This window comes from Salmo salar, chromosome 01 (assembly GCF_965601325.2).
Source record: "Salmo salar chromosome 01, fSalSal1, whole genome shotgun sequence".
In the NCBI taxonomy this organism is placed as follows: Eukaryota; Metazoa; Chordata; class Actinopteri; order Salmoniformes; family Salmonidae; genus Salmo; species Salmo salar.
Genome location: NC_138291.1, coordinates 542,667 through 566,258, shown reverse-complemented (window position 1 = coordinate 566,258; position 23,592 = coordinate 542,667). Strand labels below are relative to the sequence as shown.

Below are 23,592 nucleotides of genomic sequence, written 5' to 3'. Positions count from 1 at the left end.
CACTGTTAACCTCTATGGGCTAGGTGGGACGCATGCTAGCTACGTAACAGCCACTGCCAGCCTGTGGCGCGATTTTCAAAACCTTAAAAATCCTATTACTTCAATTTCTCAAACATATGACTATTTTACAGCCATTTAAAGACAAGACTCTCGTTAATCTAACCACACTGTCCGATTTCAAAAAGGCTCTCTCTGGTTTTGACCTGCCATTTGAGTTCTGTTATACTCACAGACACCATTCAAACAGTTTTAGAAACTTTAGGGTATTTTCTATCCATATGTAATAAGTATATGCATATTCTAGTTACTGGGTAGGAGTGGTAACCAGATTAAATCGGGTATGTTTTTTATCCAGCCGTTTCAATACTGCCCCCTATCCCCAACAGGTTAAAGCTTTAGGCATTCTAAATGGGCGTTCTCCCACTTTCTGATTTGAAGGAATGACCTCGGGGGAAAGGTAACTAGCTCTATGAACACAGTGTCTTCAGAAAGTATTCAGACCCCTTGACTTTTTCCACATTTTGTTACGTTACAGCTTTTTTCTAAAATTGATTAAATCGTTTTTTCCCTCCCTTAACAACATACAATACCTCAATGTCTAAGCAAAATTGTTACTAATTTATAAAAAAATAAATAAAAATGTTCACATTTACATAAGTTATATACATATTCAGACTCTTTACTTTGAAGCACCTTTGGCAGCGATTACGGCATCTTCTCTGCCTAAGCTCTGTTGGATGGGGAGCGTCATTGCACAGCTATTTTCAGGTCTCTCCAGAGATGTTCAGGCTCTGGCTGGGCCACACTAGGACATTCAGAGCCTTGTCCTGAAGCCACTCCTGTGTGGTCTTGGCTGTGTGCTTAGGGTTGTTGTCCTGTTGGTAGGTGAACCTTCTCTCTGGAGCAGGTTTTCATCAAGGATCTCTGTTCTTTGCTCCGTTCATCTTTCCCTGACTAGTCTCCCAGTCCCTGCCACTGAAAAACATCCCCACAACATGATGCTGCCACCACCATGCTTCACCGTAGAGATGGTGCCACGCTTCCTCCAGATGTGACACTTGGCATTCAGGCCAAAGAGTTCAGTCTTGGTTTCATCAGACCAGAGAATCTTGTTTCTAATAGTCAGAGTCCTTTAAGTGCCTTTTGGCAAACTCCAAGCGGGCTGTCATGTGCCTTTTACTGAGGAGTGGCTTCCGTCTGGCCACTCTACCATAAAGGCCTGATTGGTGGAGTGCTGCAGAGATGGTTGTCCTTCTGGAAGGTTCTCCCATCTCCACAGAGAAACTCTGTCAGAGACCATCAGGTTGTTGATGACCTCCTTGACCGAAGCCCTTCTCCCCAGATGGCTCCGTTTGGCCGGGTTCATGTAATACAGCTATTAGATTTACCCTAGGCTACTTCAACGTCAATTAATCACAAGCTGCTACTACTAGAATTGTCATCTTTTGCTCAAATCAAATTTTATTTATCACATGCGCCGAGTGTAGACTTGACCGTGAAATGCTAACTAGCTAGCTATGCTAAATAAGAGAATTAGCCAATAAAATGTAAAAATAAAATAAAAAAGACAGCCTCTGTTATTTTATAGTGTTACTATGTACCAGGAGGACCAGGACAGAGACAATGTGCTTGGCGGTACGAGGTAGTTGAGGTAATATAATGTAGGTAGGGGTGAAGGGACTATCCATAGATAATAAACAGAGTAGCAGCAGTGTTGGTAGTTGAGGTAATATAATGTAGGTAGGGGTGAAGTGACCATCCATAGATAATAAACAGAGTAGCAGCAGTGTTGGTAGTTGAGGTAATATAATGTAGGTGGGGTGAAGGGACCATCCATAGATAATAAACAGAGTAGCAGCAGTGTTGGTAGTTGAGGTAATATAATGTAGGTAGGGGTGAAGGGACCATCCATAGATAATAAACAGAGAGTAGCAGCAGTGTTGGTAGTTGAGGTAATATAATGTAGGTAGGGGTGAAGTGACTATCCATAGATAATAAACAGTGTGTAGCAGCAGTAAGTGTAAAGAGTGTGCTGGAGTGTGTGTGTGTGTGTGTGTGTGAGCTGGAGTGTGTGTGTGTGTGTGCTGGAGTGTGTGTGTGTGTGTGTGCTGGAGAGTGTGAGTGTGTGAGTGTGTGTGCTGGAGAGTGTGAGTGTGTGTGCTGGAGAGTGTGAGTGTGTGTGCTGGAGAGTGTGTGTGAGTGTGTGTGTGCTGGAGAGTGTGAGTGTGTGTGCTGGAGAGTGTGAGTGTGTGTGCTGGAGAGTGTGAGTGTGTGTGCTGGAGAGTGTGAGTGTGTGTGCTGGAGAGTGTGAGTGTGTGTGCTGGAGAGTGTGAGTGTGTGTGCTGGAGAGTGTGAGTGTGTGTGCTGGAGAGTGTGAGTGTGTGTGCTGGAGAGTGTGAGTGTGTGTGCTGGAGAGTGTGTGTGCTGGAGAGTGTGTGTGCTGGAGAGTGTGACTGTGTGTGTGCTGGAGAGTGTGACTGTGTGTGTGCTGGAGAGTGTGACTGTATGTGTGCTGGAGTGTGTGAGTGTGTGTGTGCTGGAGAGTGTGAGTGTGTGTGTGCTGGAGAGTGTGAGTGTGTGTGTGCTGGAGAGTGTGAGTGTGTGTGTGCTGGAGAGTGTGAGTGTGAGTGTGTGTGCTAGAGTGTGTGTGCTAGAGAGTGTGCGCTAGAGAGTGTGTGTGTGCTAGAGAGTGTGTGTGTGTGTGTGTGTGTGTGTGTGGGTAGAGTCCTGTCAGTGTACATAGAGCCAGTGCAAGAAAGTCAGTGAAAAAACGGGATCAATGCAAATACCCCAGGTAGCCATTTGATGAACTGTTCAGCAGTCTGATGGCTTGGGGGTAGAAGCTGTTAAGGAGCCGTTTGGTCCCAGACTTGGCCCCCCGGTACCGCTTTCCATGCGGTAGCGGAGAGAACAGTCTATGACTGGGGTGGCTGGAGTCTGACAATTTTTAGGGCCTTCCTCTGACACAGCCTGGTGTAGAGGTCCTGGATGGCAGGAAGCTTGGACCCAGTGATGTACTGGGCCGTACGCACTACCCTCTGTAGTGTCTTGCGGTCGGAGGCCAAGCAGCTGCCGTAACAAGTGGTGATGCAACCAGTCAGGATGCTCTCAATGGTGCAGCTGTAGAACCTTTTGAGGATCTGAGGACCCATGCCAAATCTTATCAGCATCCTGAGGGGGAATTGGCTTTGTCGTCCCCTCTTCATGACTGTGTTGGTGTGTATGGACCATGATCCGTCCTCAGTGATGTGGACACTGAGGAACTTGAAGCTCTCAACCTGCTCCACTGCAGCCCCGTCGATGTGAATGGGGGGCGTGCTCGGTCCTCTTCTTTTAGTCCACGATCATCTCCTCAGTCTTGCTCACATTGAGGGACAGGTTGTTGTCCTGGCGCCACACTGCCATGTATCTGACCTCCTCCCTATAGGCTGTCTCGTCGTTGTCGGTGATCAGGCCTACCCCTGTTGTGTCGTCGGCAAACTTAATGATGGTGTTGGAGTCGTGCCTGGCCATGCAGTCGTGGGTGAACAGGGAGTACAGGAGGGGACTGAGCACACACCCCTGAGGGGCCCCGTGTTGAGGATCAGCATGGCAGATGTGTTGCTACCTACCCTCACCACCTGGGGGCGTCCCGTCAGGAAGTCCAGGATCCAGTTGCAGAGGGAGGTGTTTAGTCCCAGGATCCTTAGCTTAGTGATGAGCTTTGAGGGCACTATGGTGCTGAGCTGTAGTCAATGAACAGCATTCTCACACAGGTGTTCCTTTTGTCCAGGTGTGAAAGGGCAGTGTGGAGTGAATAGAGAATGTGGCATATGTGGGTGTGTCTGGGATGATGGTGTTGATGTGAGCCATGACCAGCCTTTCAAAGCACTTCATGGCTACAGATGTGAGTACTACGGAGCGATAGTCATTTAGGCAGGTTACCTTGGCGTTATTGGGCACAGGGACTATGGTGGTCTGCTTGAAACGTAGATATTACAGACTGGGTCAGGGAGAGGCCAGCTGGTCATGCTCTGAGTGTGTTACAGACTGGGACAGGCCAGCTGGTCATGCTCTGAGTATATTACAGACTGGGTCAGGGAGAGGCCAGCTGGGCATGCTCTGAGTATATTACAGACTGGGTCAGGGAGAGGCCAGCTGGTCATGCTCTGAGTGTGTTACAGACTGGGTCAGGGAGAGGCCAGCTGGTCATGCTCTGAGTATATTACAGACTGGGTCAGGGAGAGGCCAGCTGGTCATGCTCTGAGTATATTACAGACTGGGTCAAGGAGAGGCCAGCTGGGCATGCTCTGAGTATATTACAGACTGGGTCAGGGAGAGGCCAGCTGGTCATGCTCTGAGTATATTACAGACTGGGTCAGGGAGAGGCCAGCTGGTCATGCTCTGAGTATATTACAGACTGGGTCAGGGCAAGGCCAGCTGGTCATGCTCTGAGTGTGTTACAGACTGGGTCAGGGAGAGGCCAGCTGGTCATGCTCTGAGTGTGTTACAGACTGGGTCAGGGAGAGGCCAGCTGGTCATGCTCTGAGTATATTACAGACTGGGTCAGGGCAAGGCCAGCTGGTCATGCTCTGAGTGTGTTACAGACTGGGTCAGGGAGAGGCCAGCTGGTCATGCTCTGAGTGTGTTACAGACTGGGTCAGGGAGAGGCCAGCTGGTCATGCTCTGAGTATATTACAGACTGGGTCAGGGAGAGGCCAGCTGGCCTTTCCCTGTCTGCAGCGTCCCAACAGTTTGGGCTCCTGTGACGAGCCGGGTGCAGTGCACGCTGACACGGTCGCCAGTTGTACGGTGTTTCCTCCGACACATTGGTGCGGCTGGATTCCGGGTTAAGAGAGCAGAGTGTCAAGAAGCAGTGCGACTTTGCAATATCGTGTTTCGGAGGACGCACGGCTCTCGACCTTTGCCTCTCCCGAGTCCGTAGGGGAGTTGGATATCATGAAAATGGGGGGTAAACATAATAATAATAATAATAATGATGACCATCAGTGTAGAGATCTGGTTTGGATGAGTCTCAATCCACCGCATCTGCCGATGTCGCACTTCCGCATCGCGGTGAAAGGTGACAGAGCTAGAGCTGTGTTTGTCAGTCTTCGTTCTTCTCACAAAAATCGTCTGTAGCTTCAGGACGGTTTGGCCTACAAAATTATTATGACCCCTCTATGGAAAGATGAGACTCTCACGATGGTGTTCTCTGACCCCCACAAGCATCTTGTGACTCGCCGAGCAGCCGATCTGCCAACTTCTGTCTGCAGCGTCCCAACAGTTTGGGCTACACATTAATATGACCCCTCTGTGGAAAGCTGAGACTCTCATGAGCATGTACATGTCAGTTGCTTTGCCCTCAGGCCTCTAAAGACTTGTCTGAATTAAACTGGCTCTCATGAGGACAGCCACAGAAAAGTTCATTAGAGTTAATTGAACCTCAGATTGCAGCCCAAATAAATGCTTCAGAGTTCAAGTAACAGACACATCTCAACATCAACTGTTCAGAGGTGACTGCGTTAATCACGACTTCATGGTCAAATTGCTGCAAAGAAACCACTACTAAAGGACACCAATAAGAAGAGACTTGCTTGGGCCAAGAAACACGAGCAATGGACATTAGACCGTTGGAAATCTGTCCATTGGTCAGATGAGTCCAAATTTCAGATTTTTAGTTCCAACCACCGTGTCTTTGTGAAATGCAGAGTAGGTGAACGGATGATCTCTGCATGTGTGGTTCCCACCGTGAAGCATGGAGGAGGTGGTGTGAGGGTGATTTGCTGATGACACAACCAGCATGGCTACCACAGCATTCTGCAGCGATACGCCATCCCATCTGGTTTGCCCTTAGTGGGACTATCATTTGTTTTTCAACAGGACAATGACCCAACACACCTCCAGGCTGTGTAAGGGCTATTTGACCAAGAAGGAGAGTGATGGAGTGCTGCATCAGATGACCTGGCCTCCACAATCCCCTGACCTCAACCCAATTGAGATTGTTTAGGGATGAGTTGGACCGCAGAGTGAAAGAAAAGAAGCCAACAAGTGCTCAGCATATGTGGGAACTCCTTCAAGACTGTTGGAAAAGCATTCTAGGTGAAGCTGGTTGAGAGAATGGGTGGCTACTTTGAAGAATCTGAAATATATTTTTAATTGTTAGACACTTTTTTGGTTACTAATTTATTCCATATGTGTTATTTCATAGTTTTGATGTCTTCACTATTCTACAATATTAAGAAAAACCCTTGAATGAGTAGGTGTCTCAACTTTTGACTGGTACTGTATATATGGAGACTGTTTAGTGCCAAAAATAAGGGGTTAAATGCAATTTCCTGATATTTATACTTATCTCTCAGATATAGGACAGACACTTCAGAACAAACTTCCTTTAGATATTTTGGCGGGGACTATAATCCATGTGAATCTGTTATTCAATGTGTTTGTATGGGCTAACAGCAGTAAGGCCAAAAATAATTTTACAGAAAAAAATTAAGAAATATTGGTGCTTCAAAGGGTCTTAAAATTCTAAATCAAATAGCAAAATGATCCAAATCCATATAACTGTTTATTGTTAAAAAAAATATGGGGTTAAATCCATGTCAAAAAAGCAATACGTTTCCTAATCTTTCTTATACAGTGCATTCGGAAAGTATTCAGACACCTGACTTGTTCCACATTTTGTTACGTTACAGTCTTATTCTAAAATGGATTAAATAGTTTTTCCCCCCTCATCAAGCTACACACAATAACCCATAATGACAAGCATAAACAGAGCTTACCCGACGCTGTCATTCTATCCTGCCGACGTATAGAAAAACAGCTAGATTTGATATTTTTCATGTCAGCCATGACTTGGTGAAACACAGGATATTACAATCTTTTGACCTGACAACAAAAACATTATCATAATGGGGATGGGTGTTCTGATTCTCAATGGGGATGGGTGTTCTGATTCTCAATGGGATGGGTGTTCTGATTCTCAATGGGGATGGGTGTTCTGATTCTCAATGGGGATGGGTGTTCTGATTCTCAATGGGGATGGGTGTTCTGATTCTCAATGGGGATGGGTGTTCTGATTCTCAATGGGGATGGGTGTTCTGATTCTCAATGGGATGGGTGTTCTGATTCTCAATGGGGATGGGTGTTCTGATTCTCAATGGGGATGGGTGTTCTGATTCTCAATGGGGATGGGTGTTCTGATTCTCAATGGGGATGGGTGTTCTGATTCTCAATGGGGATGGGTGTTCTGATTCTCAATGGGGATGGGTGTTCTGATTCTCAATGGGGATGGGTGTTCTGATTCTCAATGGGGATGGGTGTTCTGATTCTCAATGGGGATGGGTGTTCTGATTCTCAATGGGGATGGGTGTTCTGATTCTCAATGGGGATGGGTGTTCTGATTCTCAATGGGATGGGTGTTCTGATTCTCAATGGGGATGGGTGTTCTGATTCTCAATGGGGATGGGTGTTCTGATTCTCAATGGGGATGGGTGTTCTGATTCTCAATGGGGATGGGTGTTCTGATTCTCAATGGGATGGGTGTTCTGATTCTCAATGGGGATGGGTGTTCTGATTCTCAATGGGATGGGTGTTCTGATTCTCAATGGGGATGGGTGTTCTGATTCTCAATGGGGATGGGTGTTCTGATTCTCAATGGGGATGGGTGTTCTGATTCTCAATGGGGATGGGTGTTCTGATTCTCAATGGGGATGGGTGTTCTGATTCTCAATGGGGATGGGTGTTCTGATTCTCAATGGGGATGGGTGTTCTGATTCTCAATGGGGATGGGTGTTCTGATTCTCAATGGGGATGGGTGTTCTGATTCTCAATGGGGATGGGTGTTCTGATTCTCAATGGGGATGGATGTTCTGATTCTCAATCACTGGTTATATCAAGAGGCATTCAGCCATAGCATAATTAATAACACATAATTCAGCTAACCAAAATACTTACAATGCCGACGTTAGCATAGCTAGCTAGCTACTGTACTTCTGTACAATTGCTCAAAGCTGTGCGCATAGTGTGATTGGGTTAGCATAGCGCGATTGGCCACACCACAATAAAGACAATAACACAACATAACTGCAGCTCTCACTGAGTGCAGGGTCCATGCGGAAACACGTGCGCTTAAAGAGGGCTCATGCGCTCAAAGAGGGCCCCCGCGCGCTTAGAGGGCCCCCGCGCGCTTAGAGAGGGCCCCCGCGCACTTAGAGAGGGCCCCCGTGCGCTTAGAGAGGGCCCCCGTGCGCTTAGAGAGGACCCGTGCGCTTGATGGAGATGTGATTAAAGGTGTAAATAGAAAATGTAATGAGTTAACTTTGACAGCCCTAATTGGAACACATGTTGCAAACATTCATATCGACCACACGGTGGCGCTGTAACGGGCACATGTTTATCTCTTGATCTGTTTGACTCGGTGATGAAATTTGGCACACATACTCAGGGATATGAGTCTAGCTAACCCACGCAATATCTTAGACACCTTTAGCCCGGTTTTGGGTGAATGATGCAGCATTTTAAAATCACACTGATTGGTCCAAGGGTTGCATCATTCATGGGATGTTTACTGTGTCCTTGTTGGATATTAATGTTCCTGATGTTTACATGTGGAAGATTTCCCTCTTTAGGCAGATCGGTGTCCAGTTGAACCTGTATTAACCCTGTGTTGTCTTCATCAGGGTGTCTGAACGACAGCGCGCGTCTCAGTGTGGTTTCAGCTCCAGTGGCGGTGTTGGGGTACAGCGGTCTGAAGACCCAGAGGAGAGACCGGAGAGGAGGCCTGCATCTACTACACAGTCTGACTGACGGGGGCAGTAGACACGTCAGAGGACAGACGGACAACAACTCCAGAGGACAGACGGACAACAACTCCAGAGGACAGACAGACAACAACTCCAGCAAACTGAAGACAGAAAGTAGAGAGAGCAGCAGACCCAGAATAGAGGGTAGTAGGAGCCTGAGGAAGGAGGCCCCAGAACCTGAGCAGCAGAAGAGCAGCAGGAGGAAGAGAGGAGAGGACCAGGGATCGGAGGAGAGGACCGAGGACCAGGAAACAGAGAGGAGAAAGAGGAGAAGAGAGGAGGATCAGGGAAGGGTGGAGAGGAGGAGGAGGAGGAGGAGGAGAGGAGAGGTGGACCATGGAACAGAGAGGAGGAGAGGACTCAAGGAAACCTCTCCAATCAAAGCCAAAACCAGACTGGGGTCAAAGGCTGGTGAGAAACTAGCCAGTAGGGTCAGTGATATGACTGATGCTAAACCAGCCAATAGAATGAGTGAAGCTAGGGTTAGGTTAACTAGGATCAAGGTTCATAATGTGACTGAGGCTAGGGTCAGGTTAACGAGGGTCAGGGTTAGCGATCACGTGACTGAAGTGAAGGAGAGGAAAGTGAGGCTCAGCGGAACAGACAGCCAATCAGACCCCAGAGACACCGCTGTATCCATGACAACCAAACACAACGGCTGGCCGGCCAGTAGCCATCTTAAGAACTGGGGTAAGTTCAGAATCCCCAAGAGGAGCGAGAGGCCAAAGGAGGAGCCATCGAACTCCACACAGCGCAGGCCACGACTCCGTACGGAGAGCGATGGGTACTCCTCTGAAACTCCGCCCAGTGGGCTGGACATGAAGGCCTGTCTGAAGAGATGCCACGCCCACCAGCTGAGGGGCGGGGCCTATGGCTCTGACATCATCCACCAAGGGGTTTTAGCCTCCTGATGACATGCACATAGCTAACGAAGCTAGCCCGAAGCTGAGGCTTTTTTATAATCAAATCACAACTGATATTATTTATTATCATTTGTTAAGGTTGTATATATTTTCAATTATGTTATCAATAAAAAAGTTAAGATTATTTTTCAGTGAATGTATTATGACATGGCGAATAGCCTCAAAATCACACATGACAACTGGTTTTATGTTGAAGCATAAAGCCACATCTTTAATTTGTAGTTTCGAAATCACATTATAGCACTGGCACACAATCGAAGAATGGTCAAGTATTAATGATTAGTAGAAAATGAATAATGGAAATTTTACCTGAAACCAAACACTACACAACGAGTCAGAATAAATCCTTTCTGTACTTCCCAGCAGTGAATCAAGAGGTCTAATATACTGCTCAAAAAATAAAGGGAACACTTAAACACAATGTAACTCCAAGTCAATCACACTTCTGTGAAATCAAACTGTCCACTTAGGAAGCAACACTGATTGACAATAAATTTCACATGCTGTTGTGCAAATGGAATAGACAACAGGTGGAAATTATAGACAATTAGCAAGACACCCCCAATAAAGGAGTGGTTCTGCAGGTGGTGACCACAGACCGCTTCTCAGTTCCTATGCTTCCTGGCTGATGTTTTGGTCACTTTTGAATGCTGGCGGTGCTTTCACTCTAGTGGTAGCATGAGACGGAGTCTACAACCCACACAAGTGGCGCAACTCATCCAGGATGGCACATCAATGCGAGCTGTGGCAAGAAGGTTTGCTGTGTCTGTCAGCGTAGTGTCCAGAGCATGGAGGCGCTACCAGGAGACAGGCCAGTACATCAGGAGATGTGGAGGAGGCCGTAGGAGGGCAACAACCCAGCAGCAGGACCGCTACCTCCGCCTTTGTGCAAGGAGGAGCAGGAGAAGCACTGCCAGAGCCCTACAAATGTGCATGTGTCTGCTCAAACGGTCAGAAACAGACTCCATGAGGGTGGTATGAGGGCCCGACGTCCACAGGTGGGGGTTGTGCTTACAGCCCAACACTGTGCAGGACGTTTGGCATTTGCCAGAGAACACCAAGATTGGCAAATTCGCCACTGGCGCCCTGTGCTCTTCACAGATGAAAGCAGGTTCACACTGAGCACGTGACAGAGTCTGGAGACGCCGTGGAGAACGTTCTGCTGCCTGCAACATCCTCCAGCATGACCGGTTTGGCGGTGGGTCAGTCATGGTGTGGGGTGGCATTTCTTTGGGGGGCCGCACAGCCCTCCATGTGCTCGCCAGAGGTAGCCTGACTGCCATTAGGTACCGAGATGAGATCCTCAGACCCCTTGTGAGACTATATGCTGGTGCGGTTGGCCCTGGGTTCCTCCTAATGCTAGACCTCATGTGGCTGGAGTGTGTCAGCAGTTCCTGCAAGAGGAAGGCATTGATGCTATGGACTGGCCCGCCCGTTCCCCAGACCTGAATCCAATTGAGCACATCTGGGACATCATGTCTCGCTCCATCCACCAACGCCACGTTGCACCACAGACTGTCCAGGAGTTGGCGGATGCTTTAGTCCAGGTCTGGGAGGAGATCCCTCAGGAGACCATCCGCCACCTCATCAGGAGCATGCCCAGGCGCTGTAGGGAGGTCATACAGGCACGTGGAGGCCACACACACTACTGAGCCTCATTTTGACTTGTTTTAAGGACATTACATCAAAGTTGGATCAGCCTGTAGTGTGGTTTTCCACTTTAATTTTGAGTGTGACTCCAGACCTCCATGGGTTGATAAATTGGATTTCCATTGATTATTTTTGTGTGATTCTGTTGTCAGCACATTCAACTATGTAAAGAAAAAAGTAATTAATAAGATTATTTCTTTCATTCAGATCTAGGATGTGTTGTTTAAGTGTTCCCTTCATTTTTTTGAGCAGTATATTTCTAGAAAACCTTTGAACCAACAGTGGCTGAACTAGGAAGGGTTCTCATTAATGTCTGATGGTGCTGAAGTGTTAATGGTGGGATTGATGTTTAAAGGTCGTTCGCTGACCTTCAGCGATACGGTTTGAATAGAAGGGCTGATCTGTCTATAAGGCAAAACTGATCAGAGGCTTTATGGAGAACGGCCCAGAGCTTAAAGACTGAAACCATTTCCTAGTCATCGGATGGACTTGTCTATGTCTCTTTATTATTGGTGGCTGGGCTTGGAAGAAATTATCTTTACAGAAAAACATTTTGTACCATCGACTGCTGCATCATCGTTATGCAAATGACCAGTTCTGTCACGTCTTAAATAAATTCACCTCAACGTGGTTCCTCGGACAGGTTTCCTGGACAGGTTAAGGGGTCTAGAATCAGCTGTCATTAGACAATGATCATGGACCACAAACTGGACAAAAAGTTGAAACAAATGTGAGTGTACTGAACTAATAACTTCAATAAAGTCCTCTTTATTCCGGTATAAAGCCACAGGTACATGTTGGGCACCATGGTTAGCTGAAGGGTTACAGTCCACAAGGTTTCTGTGCTTTAATAACTCTGAACAGGTGGGTAATCGCATTACTCAAATGAAAACAATTAGTTCAAATTAAAACAATATGCTGTACTTGTCTATAGTAAGTCAAGACCTATCCATAGTGTCTTACGATATTACTTCAGATAAAAACAGATTCAACCTGGCACTAACAATATTCCAGTATTATAATTTTGGTCTTTCATATACACACACATATATATATACACATATAAAACACTACTGGGGAGAGGAGTGATGAGACTAATGCTGTATCTGTCTCTGCAGTCTTTGTGCTTTTCTACCACAGGTGTTGTTCTCAGTGCAGACGAGTTACAGACGAACACAACAGGTTACAAGCTGAGTGGAAGGACCCGATTGGCTGGCTGAGTGTAAAAGGACCTGATTGGTTGAATGAGCTGTAGAGAAAAATCCCTGATGAGAGAGGAGTGCCGTCAGTCATATTGAAAACATAATGGAGTTGGGTTCCTGTTCTGCTGCAGGTCAGCGTCTCCCAGTCTCTAGACCTGAACCGTCAGGCCTCTCGGAGCGTTTAGAGGCCCAGGGGCGGTCAGGCCTCAGTCCGCTCCAGGTCAGGGAGTTGGGGTAGGGTCAGGGATCATCGTGCTCCTGGCAGCAGAGCTGTCCGGTGTGGGGCCAGGGCCGCAGGGCCCCCTCCTGGTGGTTCTTGCAGAATGAGTTGGGGCACAGCTGGCAGAACGACTCAGATGGTTTCCCACACACATCACAGTGGTGCCACGGGCAGTCCCAGCGCCCTGAAATATATAAAACAATCTCTGAAATATAACGGACAAGAGCTGAAATATATAAAACAATCTCTGAAATGTTATTCAAAAAGCTTATTTCTCTCATTGTTGTTTACATCCCTGTTCGTGAGCATTTCTCCATCCACCTGACAGGTGTGGCACAGCATGATCATTACACAGGTGCACCTTGTGCTGGGGACAATAAAAAGGTCACAAATGGTGCTGAGGAGTATTTGTCTGTAATAAAGCCTGATTGGCTGGGTGGGGCTATGCCCACCCATGGTTGCGCCCCTGCCCAATGAATTTATTTCATTTGACTGATTTGCTTCTATAAACTAACTCGGTAAAATCTTTGAAATTGTTGGGTTTATATTTTTGTTCAGCATATACACTACCGTTCAAAAGTTTGGGGTCACTTAGAAATGTCCTTGTTTTTGAAAGAAAAACATTTGTCTGTTAAAATAACATTCATTGATCCGACATTGTAAATGACTTGTAGCTGGAAACTAGATATTCCATAAAACAATCTGCCGAGGCCCATTTATCAGCAACCATCTGAGAAATGATGGCTATTCCATGCAAGAAACTGAAGATCTTGTACAACGCTGGGTTTCTACTCCCTTCACAGAACAGAGCAAACTGTCTCTAACCAGAATAGAAAGAGTGGGAGGCCACGGTGCACAACTGAGCAGGACAAGTACATTCGAGTGTCTAATTTGAGAAACAGACGCCTCAAGTCCTCAACTGGCAGCTTCGCAAAACACCAGTCTCAGCGTCAACAGTGACGAGGCGACTCAGAGATGCTGGCCTTCTAGGCAGAGTTGCAAAGAAAAAGGCGTATCTCAGACGGGTCAACAAAAAGATGGGCAAAAGAACACAGACACTGGACAGAGGAACTCTGCCTAGAAGGCCAGCATCCCGGAGTCGCCTCTTCACTGTTGACGTTGAGACTGGTGTTTTGTGGGTACTATTTAATGAAGCTGCCAGTTGAGGACTTGTGAGGCATCTGTTTCCCAAATTAGACACACTAATGCACTTGTCCTCTTGCTCAGTTGTGCACCGGGGCCTCCTACTCTTTCTATTCTGGTTAGAGCCAGTTTGCGCTGTTCTGTGAAGGGAGTAGTACACAGCGTTGTACGAGATCTTCAGTTTCTTGGCAATTTCTCGCAAAGTTCTTTGTTTCTGGCCATTTTGAGCCTGTAATCGAACCCACAAATGCTGATGCTCCAGATACTCAACTAGTCTAAAGAAGACCAGTTTTATTGCTTCTTTAATCAGAACAACAGTTTTCAGCTGTTCTAACATAATTGCAAAAGGGTTTTCTAATGATCAAATAGCCTTTTAAAATGATGAACTTGGATTAGCCAACACAACATGCCATTGGAACACAGGAGTGATGGTTGCTGATAAAGGGCCTCTGTACGCCCATGTAGATATTCCATAACAAATCTGCAGTTTCCAGCTACAATAGTCATTTACAGTGCATTCGGAAAGTATTCAGACCTTGACACTTTTACGTTACAACCTTCTACTAAAACGGATTTAAAAAATCAGTTCCTCCTCAATCTACACACAATACCCCATCATGACATCACAATACCCCACAATGACATCACAATACGCCACAATGACGTCACAATACATCACAATACCCCATAATGACAAAGCAGAAACAAGTTGACATTTTTGCAAATATATTAAAAATAAACTGAAATATCTATTTACATAAGTATTCAGACCCTTTACTCAGTACTTTGTTGAAGCACCTTTGGCAGCGATTACAGCCTCGAGTCTTCTATGACGTTACAAGCTTGGCACACCTGTATTTGGGGAGTTTCTTCCATTCTTCTCTGTAGATCCTCTCAAGCTCTGTCAGGTTGGATGGGGAGCGTCATTGCACAGCTATTTTCAGGTCTCTCCAGAGATGTTCATGGCTGGGCCACACTAGGACATTCAGAGCCTTGTCCTGAAGCCACTCCTGTGTGGTCTTGGCTGTGTGCTTAGGGTTGTTGTCCTGTTGGTAGGTGAACCTTCTCTCTGGAGCAGGTTTTCATCAAGGATCTCTGTTCTTTGCTCCGTTCATCTTTCCCTGACTAGTCTCCCAGTCCCTGCCACTGAAAAACATCCCCACAACATGATGCTGCCACCACCATGCTTCACCGTAGAGATGGTGCCACGCTTCCTCCAGATGTGACACTTGGCATTCAGGCCAAAGAGTTCAGTCTTGGTTTCATCAGACCAGAGAATCTTGTTTCTAATAGTCAGAGTCCTTTAAGTGCCTTTTGGCAAACTCCAAGCGGGCTGTCATGTGCCTTTTACTGAGGAGTGGCTTCCGTCTGGCCACTCTACCATAAAGGCCTGATTGGTGGAGTGCTGCAGAGATGGGAGAACCTTCCAAAAGGACAGCCATCTCTACAGAGGAACTCTGGAGCTCTGAGTGACCATCGGGTTCTTGGTCACCTCCCTGACCCAGGCCCTGCTCAGAATGATGGAGGTCACTGTGTTCTTGGGGACCTTCAATGCTGCAGAAATGTTTTGAATGAGAGACTACCAAGAGTGTACAAAGCTGTCATCAAGGCAAAGGGTGGCTACTTTGAAGAATCTCAAATATATTTTGATTTGTTCAACACTTCTTTGGTTACTACATGATTCCATGTGTTATTTCATAGTTTTGATGTCAACACTTATTCTACAATGTAGAAAAACCCTGGAATAAGGAGCCCAAACTTTGGATTGGTTCTGTATACAGTCCCAGCGCCCTGAAATATAATATACACATAACATTAGAATATCCATCTATCCAGAGATAGATGTTTGGGTCTACCGAAGGTTCTCTTGGTGCGGTCCAGACAGGAGAGGTGGAAGGGTCAGGGGGTTAAGGTCTTACCGAAGGGTCTCTTGGTGCGGTCCAGACAGGAGAGGTGGAAGGGTCAGGGGGTTAAGGTCTTACCGAAGGGTCTCTTGGTGCGGTCCAGACAGGAGAGGTGGAAGGGTCAGGGGGTTAATGTCTTACCGAAGGGTCTCTTGGTGCGGTCCAGACAGGAGAGGTGGAAGGGTCAGGGGGTTAATGTCTTACCGAAGGGTCTCTTGGTGCGGTCCAGACAGGAGAGGTGGAAGGGTCAGGGGTCAGGGGGTTAATGTCTTACCGAAGGGTCTCTTGGTGCGGTCCAGACAGGAGAGGTGGAAGGGTCAGGGGGTTAAGGTCTTACCGAAGGGTCTCTTGGTGCGGTCCAGACAGGAGAGGTGGAAGGGTCAGGGGTCAGGGGGTTAAGGTCTTACCGAAGGGTCTCTTGGTGCGGTCCAGACAGGAGAGGTGGAAGGGTCAGGGGTCAGGGGGTTAAGGTCTTACCGAAGGGTCTCTTGGTGCGGTCCAGACAGGAGAGGTGGAAGGGTCAGGGGGTTAATGTCTTACCGAAGGGTCTCTTGGTGCGGTCCAGACAGGAGAGGTGGAAGGGTCAGGGGTCAGGGGGTTAAGGTCTTACCGAAGGGTCTCTTGGTGCGGTCCAGACAGGAGAGGTGGAAGGGTCAGGGGTCAGGGGGTTAAGGTCTTACCGAAGGGTCTCTTGGTGCGGTCCAGACAGGAGAGGTGGAAGGGTCAGGGGTCAGGGGGTTAAGGTCTTACCGAAGGGTCTCTTGGTGCGGTCCAGACAGGAGAGGTGGAAGGGTCAGGGGTCAGGGGGTTAAGGTCTTACCGAAGGGTCTCTTGGTGCGGTCCAGACAGGAGAGGTGGAAGGGTCAGGGGGTTAATGTCTTACCGAAGGGTCTCTTGGTGCGGTCCAGACAGGAGAGGTGGAAGGGTCAGGGGTCAGGGGGTTAAGGTCTTACCGAAGGGTCTCTTGGTGCGGTCCAGACAGGAGAGGTGGAAGGGTCAGGGGTCAGGGGGTTAAGGTCTTACCGAAGGGTCTCTTGGTGCGGTCCAGACAGGAGAGGTGGAAGGGTCAGGGGGTTAAGGTCTTACCGAAGGGTCTCTTGGTGCGGTCCAGACAGGAGAGGTGGAAGGCCTTGGTGCAGCTCTTCTTGTCACACAGAACCAGCTGCCCTCCGTCCCCACAGCGGAAACACTCGTCCTCAGACTCCTTCCCCTCGTTACGCGTCCGACGCTTCTTCACTTTCTTCTTGGCTTTCTTCTCCTTGGGCTCCGCAACCTGGAAACCAGACGTCTGGACAGGAAACAACAGTCAGATAGAGGTCTGGACAGGAAACAGCAGTCAGATAGAGGTCTGGACAGGAAACAGTCAGATAGAGGTCTGGACAGGAAACAGCAGTCAGATAGAGGTCTGGACAGGAAACAACAGTCAGATAGAGGTCTGGACAGGAAACAGCAGTCAGATAGAGGTCTGGACAGGAAACAGTTCGTACCAAGAGGAGCCAACTCACCTTGGGCCGGTCTCCAAGGAAACCGCTACAGTTGGGAGCCCCACAGCGACACACTGTCTTCTCGTTACCAAGGCAATCCAGGTTGTAGTTGAAGGTGAGCTCTGTCCCTGTACACCACAATATTACTACAACTAACCCAAACCACCAAGACAACAGCAGTCTCTGGCCTACCCTCGTTTTTTAACCACAAAGTGTTTTACAATAAGGAGATGGCTGATGCTCACCAGCAGGGACGTCACAGACGGCAAAGAGCCCGACCCTGGTGTCTCCGTTCACCGTCCATTTCTGCGTCTCACAGTTGGGCTGGCAGCTGTGGTTCATGAAGCGGGAGTAGTTCCCTTTAGGCCCGGCGTCTATGATCCGATCCTGGAAACACAGGTCAGGCTGGTGAAGAGGTACGCAGTAACAGATGACGATAGATACAGCTATAGATGTGTAGTACTGAAGTACAGCTATAGATGTGTAGTATTGAAGTACATCTACAGCTGTGTAGTATTAAAGTAGAGCTACAGTTATAGCTATAGAGTATGTAGTATTGTTTTCTGTAATGTCACAGAGGTCTTGAGTGTAACATCCCCAAAGCAATACTGTTCCTCTGGCTCTGGCAGTCAAGGACACAGCCACAGACAGGCAGGTCCTCCCATGCTGGAGCAGACAGGCAGGTCCTCCCATGCTGGAGCAGACAGGCAGGTCCTCCCATGCTGGAGCAGACAGCACTTCTCTGTCCAGGCTCCCCGATGGTGGAACGCTTCCCCCTGACGCAAGGACAGCAGTCCCTGCCCATCTCCCGAAAACATCTGAAACCCTACCGCTTCAATAAGTATTTTAAATAATCCCACAGCGCCACCCACGAACCCCCCCCTAATAATATATTTGGTGAACACGCGAACTTTACTTCCCCCCTTACTAGCTCTGATACGCTGATAGCTACTTTATTAAGGAAAAATATACTTACTGTCTATGATATGTGGCTGTCCAATGAATGGATTAACAGTAAATCGCTCTGGATTAGAGCATCCGCTAAATGACAAATGTACATTTACTCCACCACCAGGGAGGAATAGTGTAGTACTCCACCACCAGGGAGGAATAGTGTAGTACTCCACCACCAGGGAGGAATAGTGTAGTACTCCACCACCAGGGAGGAATAGTGTAGTACTCCACCACCAGGGAGGAATAGTGTAGTACTCCACCACCAGGGAGGAATAGTGTAGTACTCCACCACCAGGGAGGAATAGTGTAGTACTCCACCACCAGGGAGGAATAGTGTAGTACTCCACCACCAGGGAGGATAGTGTACTACACCACCAGGGAGGATAGTGTACTACACCACCAGGGAGGATAGTGTACTACACCACCAGGGAGGATAGTGTACTACACCACCAGGGAGGATAGTGTACTACACCACCAGGGAGGATAGTGTACTACACCACCAGGGAGGATAGTGTACTACACCACCAGGGAGGATAGTGTACTACACCACCAGGGAGGATAGTGTACTACACCACCAGGGAGGATAGTGTACTACACCACCAGGGAGGATAGTGTACTACACCACCAGGGAGGATAGTGTACTACACCACCAGGGAGGATAGTGTACTACACCACCAGGGAGGATAGTGTACTACACCACCAGGGAGGATAGTGTACTACACCACCAGGGAGGATAGTGTACTACACCACCAGGGAGGATAGTGTACTACACCACCAGGGAGGATAGTGTACTACACCACCAGGGAGGATAGTGTACTACACCACCAGGGAGGATAGTGTACTACACCACCAGGGAGGATAGTGTACTACACCACCAGGGAGGGTAGTGTACTACACCAGGGAGGGTAGTGTACTACACCAGGGAGGGTAGTGTACTACACCAGGGAGGGTAGTGTACTACACCAGGGAGGGTAGTGTACTACACCAGGGAGGGTAGTGTACTACACCAGGGAGGATAGTGTACTACACCAGGGAGGATAAGGTACTACACCAGGGAGGATAAGGTACTACACCAGGGAGGATAGTGTACTACACCAGGGAGGATAGTGTACTACACCAGGGAGGATAGTGTACTACACCAGGGAGGATAGTGTACTACACCAGGGAGGGTAGTGTACTACACCAGGGAGGGTAATGTACTACACCAGGGAGGGTAATGTACTACACCAGGGAGGGTAGTGTACTACACCAGGGAGGGTAGTGTACTACACCAGGGAGGGTAGTGTACTACACCAGGGAGGGTAGTGTACTACACCAGGGAGGGTAGTGTACTACACCAGGGAGGGTAGTGTACTACACCAGGGAGGGTAGTGTACTACACCAGGGAGGATAGTGTACTACACCAGGGAGGATAGTGTACTACACCAGGGAGGGTAGTGTACTACACCAGGGAGGATAGTGTACTACACCAGGGAGGGTAGTGTACTACACCAGGGAGGGTAGTGTACTACACCAGGGAGGGTAATGTACTACACCAGGGAGGGTAATGTACTACACCAGGGAGGGTAGTGTACTACACCAGGGAGGGTAGTGTACTACACCAGGGAGGGTAGTGTACTACACCAGGGAGGATAGTGTACTACACCAGGGAGGATAGTGTACTACACCAGGGAGGGTAGTGTACTACACCAGGGAGGATAGTGTACTACACCAGGGAGGATAGTGTACTACACCAGGGAGGGTAGTGTACTACACCAGGGAGGGTAGTGTACTACACCAGGGAGGATAAGGTACTACACCAGGGAGGATAGTGTACTACACCAGGGAGGGTAGTGTACTACACCAGGGAGGGTAGTGTACTACACCAGGGATGGTAGTGTACTACACCAGGGAGGGTAGTGTACTACACCAGGGAGGATAAGGTACTACACCAGGGAGGATAGTGTACTACACCAGGGAGGGTAGTGTACTACACCAGGGAGGGTAGTGTACTACACCAGGGAGGGTAGTGTACTACACCAGGGAGGATAAGGTACTACACCAGGGAGGGTAGTGTACTACACCAGGGAGGATAGTGTACTACACCAGGGAGGGTAGTGTACTACACCAGGGAGGGTAGTGTACTACACCAGGGAGGATAGTGTACTACACCAGGGAGGATAGTGTACTACACCAGGGAGGGTAGTGTACTACACCAGGGAGGATAGTGTACTACACCAGGGAGGGTAGTGTACTACACCAGGGAGGGTAGTGTACTACACCAGGGAGGGTAGTGTACTACACCAGGGAGGATAGTGTACTACACCAGGGAGGATAGTGTACTACACCAGGGAGGGTAGTGTACTACACCAGGGAGGATAGTGTACTACACCAGGGAGGGTAGTGTACTACACCAGGGAGGGTAGTGTACTACACCAGGGAGGGTAGTGTACTACACCAGGGAGGATAGTGTACTACACCAGGGAGGATAGTGTACTACACCAGGGAGGGTAGTGTACTACACCAGGGAGGGTAGTGTACTACACCAGGGAGGATAGTGTACTACACCAGGGAGGATAGTGTACTACACCAGGGAGGATAGTGTACTACACCAGGGAGGGTAGTGTACTACACCAGGGAGGGTAGTGTACTACACCAGGGAGGGTAGTGTACTACACCAGGGAGGATAGTGTACTACACCAGGGAGGATAGTGTACTACACCAGGGAGGATAGTGTACTACACCAGGGAGGGTACCTTGTCGATGGTGAGCATGTAGAAGTGAGTGATGTCATTCTCCTGGTAGTACTTGATCCTGGAGCGACATTCCTCTTCATCGATCAGCTCTCCGATGTACTCATTCACAAACTCACCCTGCGGAGAGGTATTCACCAATCAGATCACAGATAGCCATGAAATGCTTTGAAAGGCTGATCATGGCTCACATCAACATTATTATCCCATAAACCCTAGACCCACACCAATTTGCATACCACCCCAACAGGTCCACAGATGATGCAATCTCTATTGCACTCCACACTGCCCTTTCCCACCTGGACAAAAGGAACACCTATGTGAGAATGCTATTCATTGACTACAGCTCAGCGTTCAACACCATAGTACTCTCAAAGCTCATCACTAAGCTAAGGACCCTGGGACTAAACACCTCCCTCTGCAACTGGATCTTATGACTTCCTGACGGGCCGCCCCCAGGTGGTGAGGGTAGGTAACACATCCGCCACGCTGATCCTTGACATGGGGACCCTTCAGGGGTGTGTGCTCAGTCCCCTCCTGTACTCCCTGTTCACTCACGACTGCGTGGCCAAATGACGACTCCAACACCATCATTAAGTTTGCTGACGACACAACAGGGGTAGGCCTGATCACCGACAACGACGAGACAGCCTATAGGGAGGAGGTCAGAGACCTGTCCGGGTGGTGCCAGGACAACAACAACTCCCTCAATGTAAGCAAGACTGAGGAGATGATCGTGGACTCCAGGAAAAGGAGGGCCGAGCACGCCCCCACTCATATCAACAGGGCTGTAGTGGAGCAGGTTGAGAGTTTCAAGTTCCTTGTTGTCCACCAACGAACTACCATGGTCCAAACACACCAAGACAACACCTTTTCCCCTTCAGGAGACTGGAGAGATTTGGAATGGGTCCCCAGATCCTCAAAAAGTTCTAAAGCTGTACCTGAGGTCATCCTGGCTGGTTGCATCACCACCTGGTACGGCAACTGCTCTGCATCTGACCGTAAGGTGCTACAGAGGGTAGCGCGTACGGCCCAGTACATCACTGGGACCAAGCTCCCTGCCATCCAGGACCTCTATACCAGGTGGTGTCAGAGGAAGGATCAAAAATGTACTTGGTACCGGTAACCCCTTTATATAGCCCCATTGTTATTTTATTGTTACTTTTTAAATATATTTGACTTTATTTAGTAAATATTTTCTTAACCATTTCTTGAACTGCATTGTTGGTTAAGGGCTTGTAGGTGAGCATTTCACAGGTCTGGTTTTATGTGACAGGTTTGATTTGTTGATTTGTTTATTAATCCAAATTGTCACACAATACCCAATAATGACAAAGCGAAAAGGTATATATTTTTGCAAATGTATATATATATTTTAAACGGAAATACGTTATTTACATAAGTATTCAGACCCTTTTGCTATGAGAGTTGAAATTGAGCCCAGGTGCATCCTGTTTCCATTGATCATCCTTGAGATGTTTCTACAACTTGATTGGAGTCCACCTGTGGTAAATTCAACTGATTGGACATGATTTGGAAAGGCACACACCTGTCTATATAAGGTCCCACAGTTGACAGTGCATGTCAGAGCAAAAACCAAGCCATGAGGTCGAAGGAATTGTCCGTAGAGGTCTGAGACAGGATTGTGTCGAGGCATAAATCTGGGGAAGGGTACCAAAACATTTCTGCAGCATTGAAGGTCCCCAAGAAAACAGTGGCCTCCATCATTCTTAAATAGAGCTGGCCCCAGAGCGGTCAGGACCTCAGATTGGTGCGAAGGTTCACCTTCCAACAGGAAAATGACCCTAAGCACACAGCCAAGACCACGCAGGAGTGGCTTCAGGACAAGTCTCTGAATGTCCTTGAGTGGCCCAGCCAGAGCCCGGACTTAAACCCGATCGAACATCTCTGGAGAGACCTGAAAATAGCTGTGCAGCGACGCTCCCCATCCAACCTGACAGAGCTTGAGAGGATCTGCAGAGAAGAATGGGAGAAACTCCCCAAATACAGGTGTGCCAAGCTTGTAGCGTCATACCCAAGAAGACTCGAGGCTGTAATCGCTGCCAAAGGTACTTCAACAAAGTAGAGTAAAGTGTCCAAATACTTATGTAAATTTGATCTTTTTATTTTTAATACATTTGAAAAATTCTAAAAATGCTGTTTTGCTTTGTCATTATGTGGTATCGTGTGTAGATTGATGAGGGAAAAAAATGAATTCATCAATTTTAGAATAAGGCTGTAAAAGTAACAAAATGTAGAAAGAGTCAAGGGGTCTGAATACTTTCCAAATGCCCCGTATAAATAATAAATATACCTTCTTAATATCCCGTAGTGCCACCAGACCCCAGCCCTTTCCAGCAGTCTTGACGATCTTAGTTTCTGGGTAGTGTCTCTTGGTGAAGTCCTGGTTGCAGCATCGCTCTGCGTTGGGACAGACCTGAGGGTGGCACTCGTACATCAACATCCTGTTCAGGCATTCTGACTCAAACCCACACGGCTTCTCATCCGTGGGCTTACAGTTACACTTGGGGATCTCCGACACGTCGGCTGTGTAGACCTGCACCCGGCCACACGGCTTGTTGATCTGCAGAACA

The 23,592-nt window shown here is 48.0% G+C and overlaps 2 protein-coding genes across 7 annotated transcripts in view; one reads left to right on the top strand and one right to left on the bottom strand.

The window, feature by feature from the left end:
• The window catches only part of jade1 (jade family PHD finger 1), a 66,078-nt gene extending 56,245 nt beyond the window's left edge, over positions 1 to 9,833 (top strand). For all 4 annotated transcript variants that reach the window (XM_045705232.2, XM_045705120.2, XM_045705172.2 and 1 more), the window contains exon 11: positions 8,664 to 9,833. In XM_045705232.2, the coding sequence (XP_045561188.2) occupies positions 8,664 to 9,697 (1,034 nt within the window). In that variant the 3' untranslated portion in view covers positions 9,698 to 9,833. The remainder of the gene's footprint in view (positions 1 to 8,663) is intronic.
• A 2,278-nt stretch (positions 9,834 to 12,111) lies between these two features.
• LOC106607996 (histone-lysine N-methyltransferase NSD2) overlaps positions 12,112 to 23,592 on the bottom strand; it is a 44,911-nt gene continuing 33,430 nt past the window's right edge. For 2 of the 3 annotated variants that reach the window (XM_045705381.2, XM_045705422.2), the window contains 6 exons: positions 23,313 to 23,582; positions 21,002 to 21,118; positions 17,558 to 17,699; positions 17,334 to 17,440; positions 16,915 to 17,116; positions 12,112 to 12,965 (listed from right to left, as the gene is read on the bottom strand). In XM_045705381.2, coding sequence (XP_045561337.2) covers positions 12,802 to 12,965; positions 16,915 to 17,116; positions 17,334 to 17,440; positions 17,558 to 17,699; positions 21,002 to 21,118; positions 23,313 to 23,582 — 1,002 coding nt within the window. In that variant the 3' untranslated portion in view covers positions 12,112 to 12,801. Of the gene's footprint in view, positions 12,966 to 15,252; positions 15,716 to 16,914; positions 17,117 to 17,333; positions 17,441 to 17,557; positions 17,700 to 21,001; positions 21,119 to 23,312; positions 23,583 to 23,592 lie in introns of those variants that run through there. The other variant, XM_045705439.2, reaches the window with a different exon arrangement.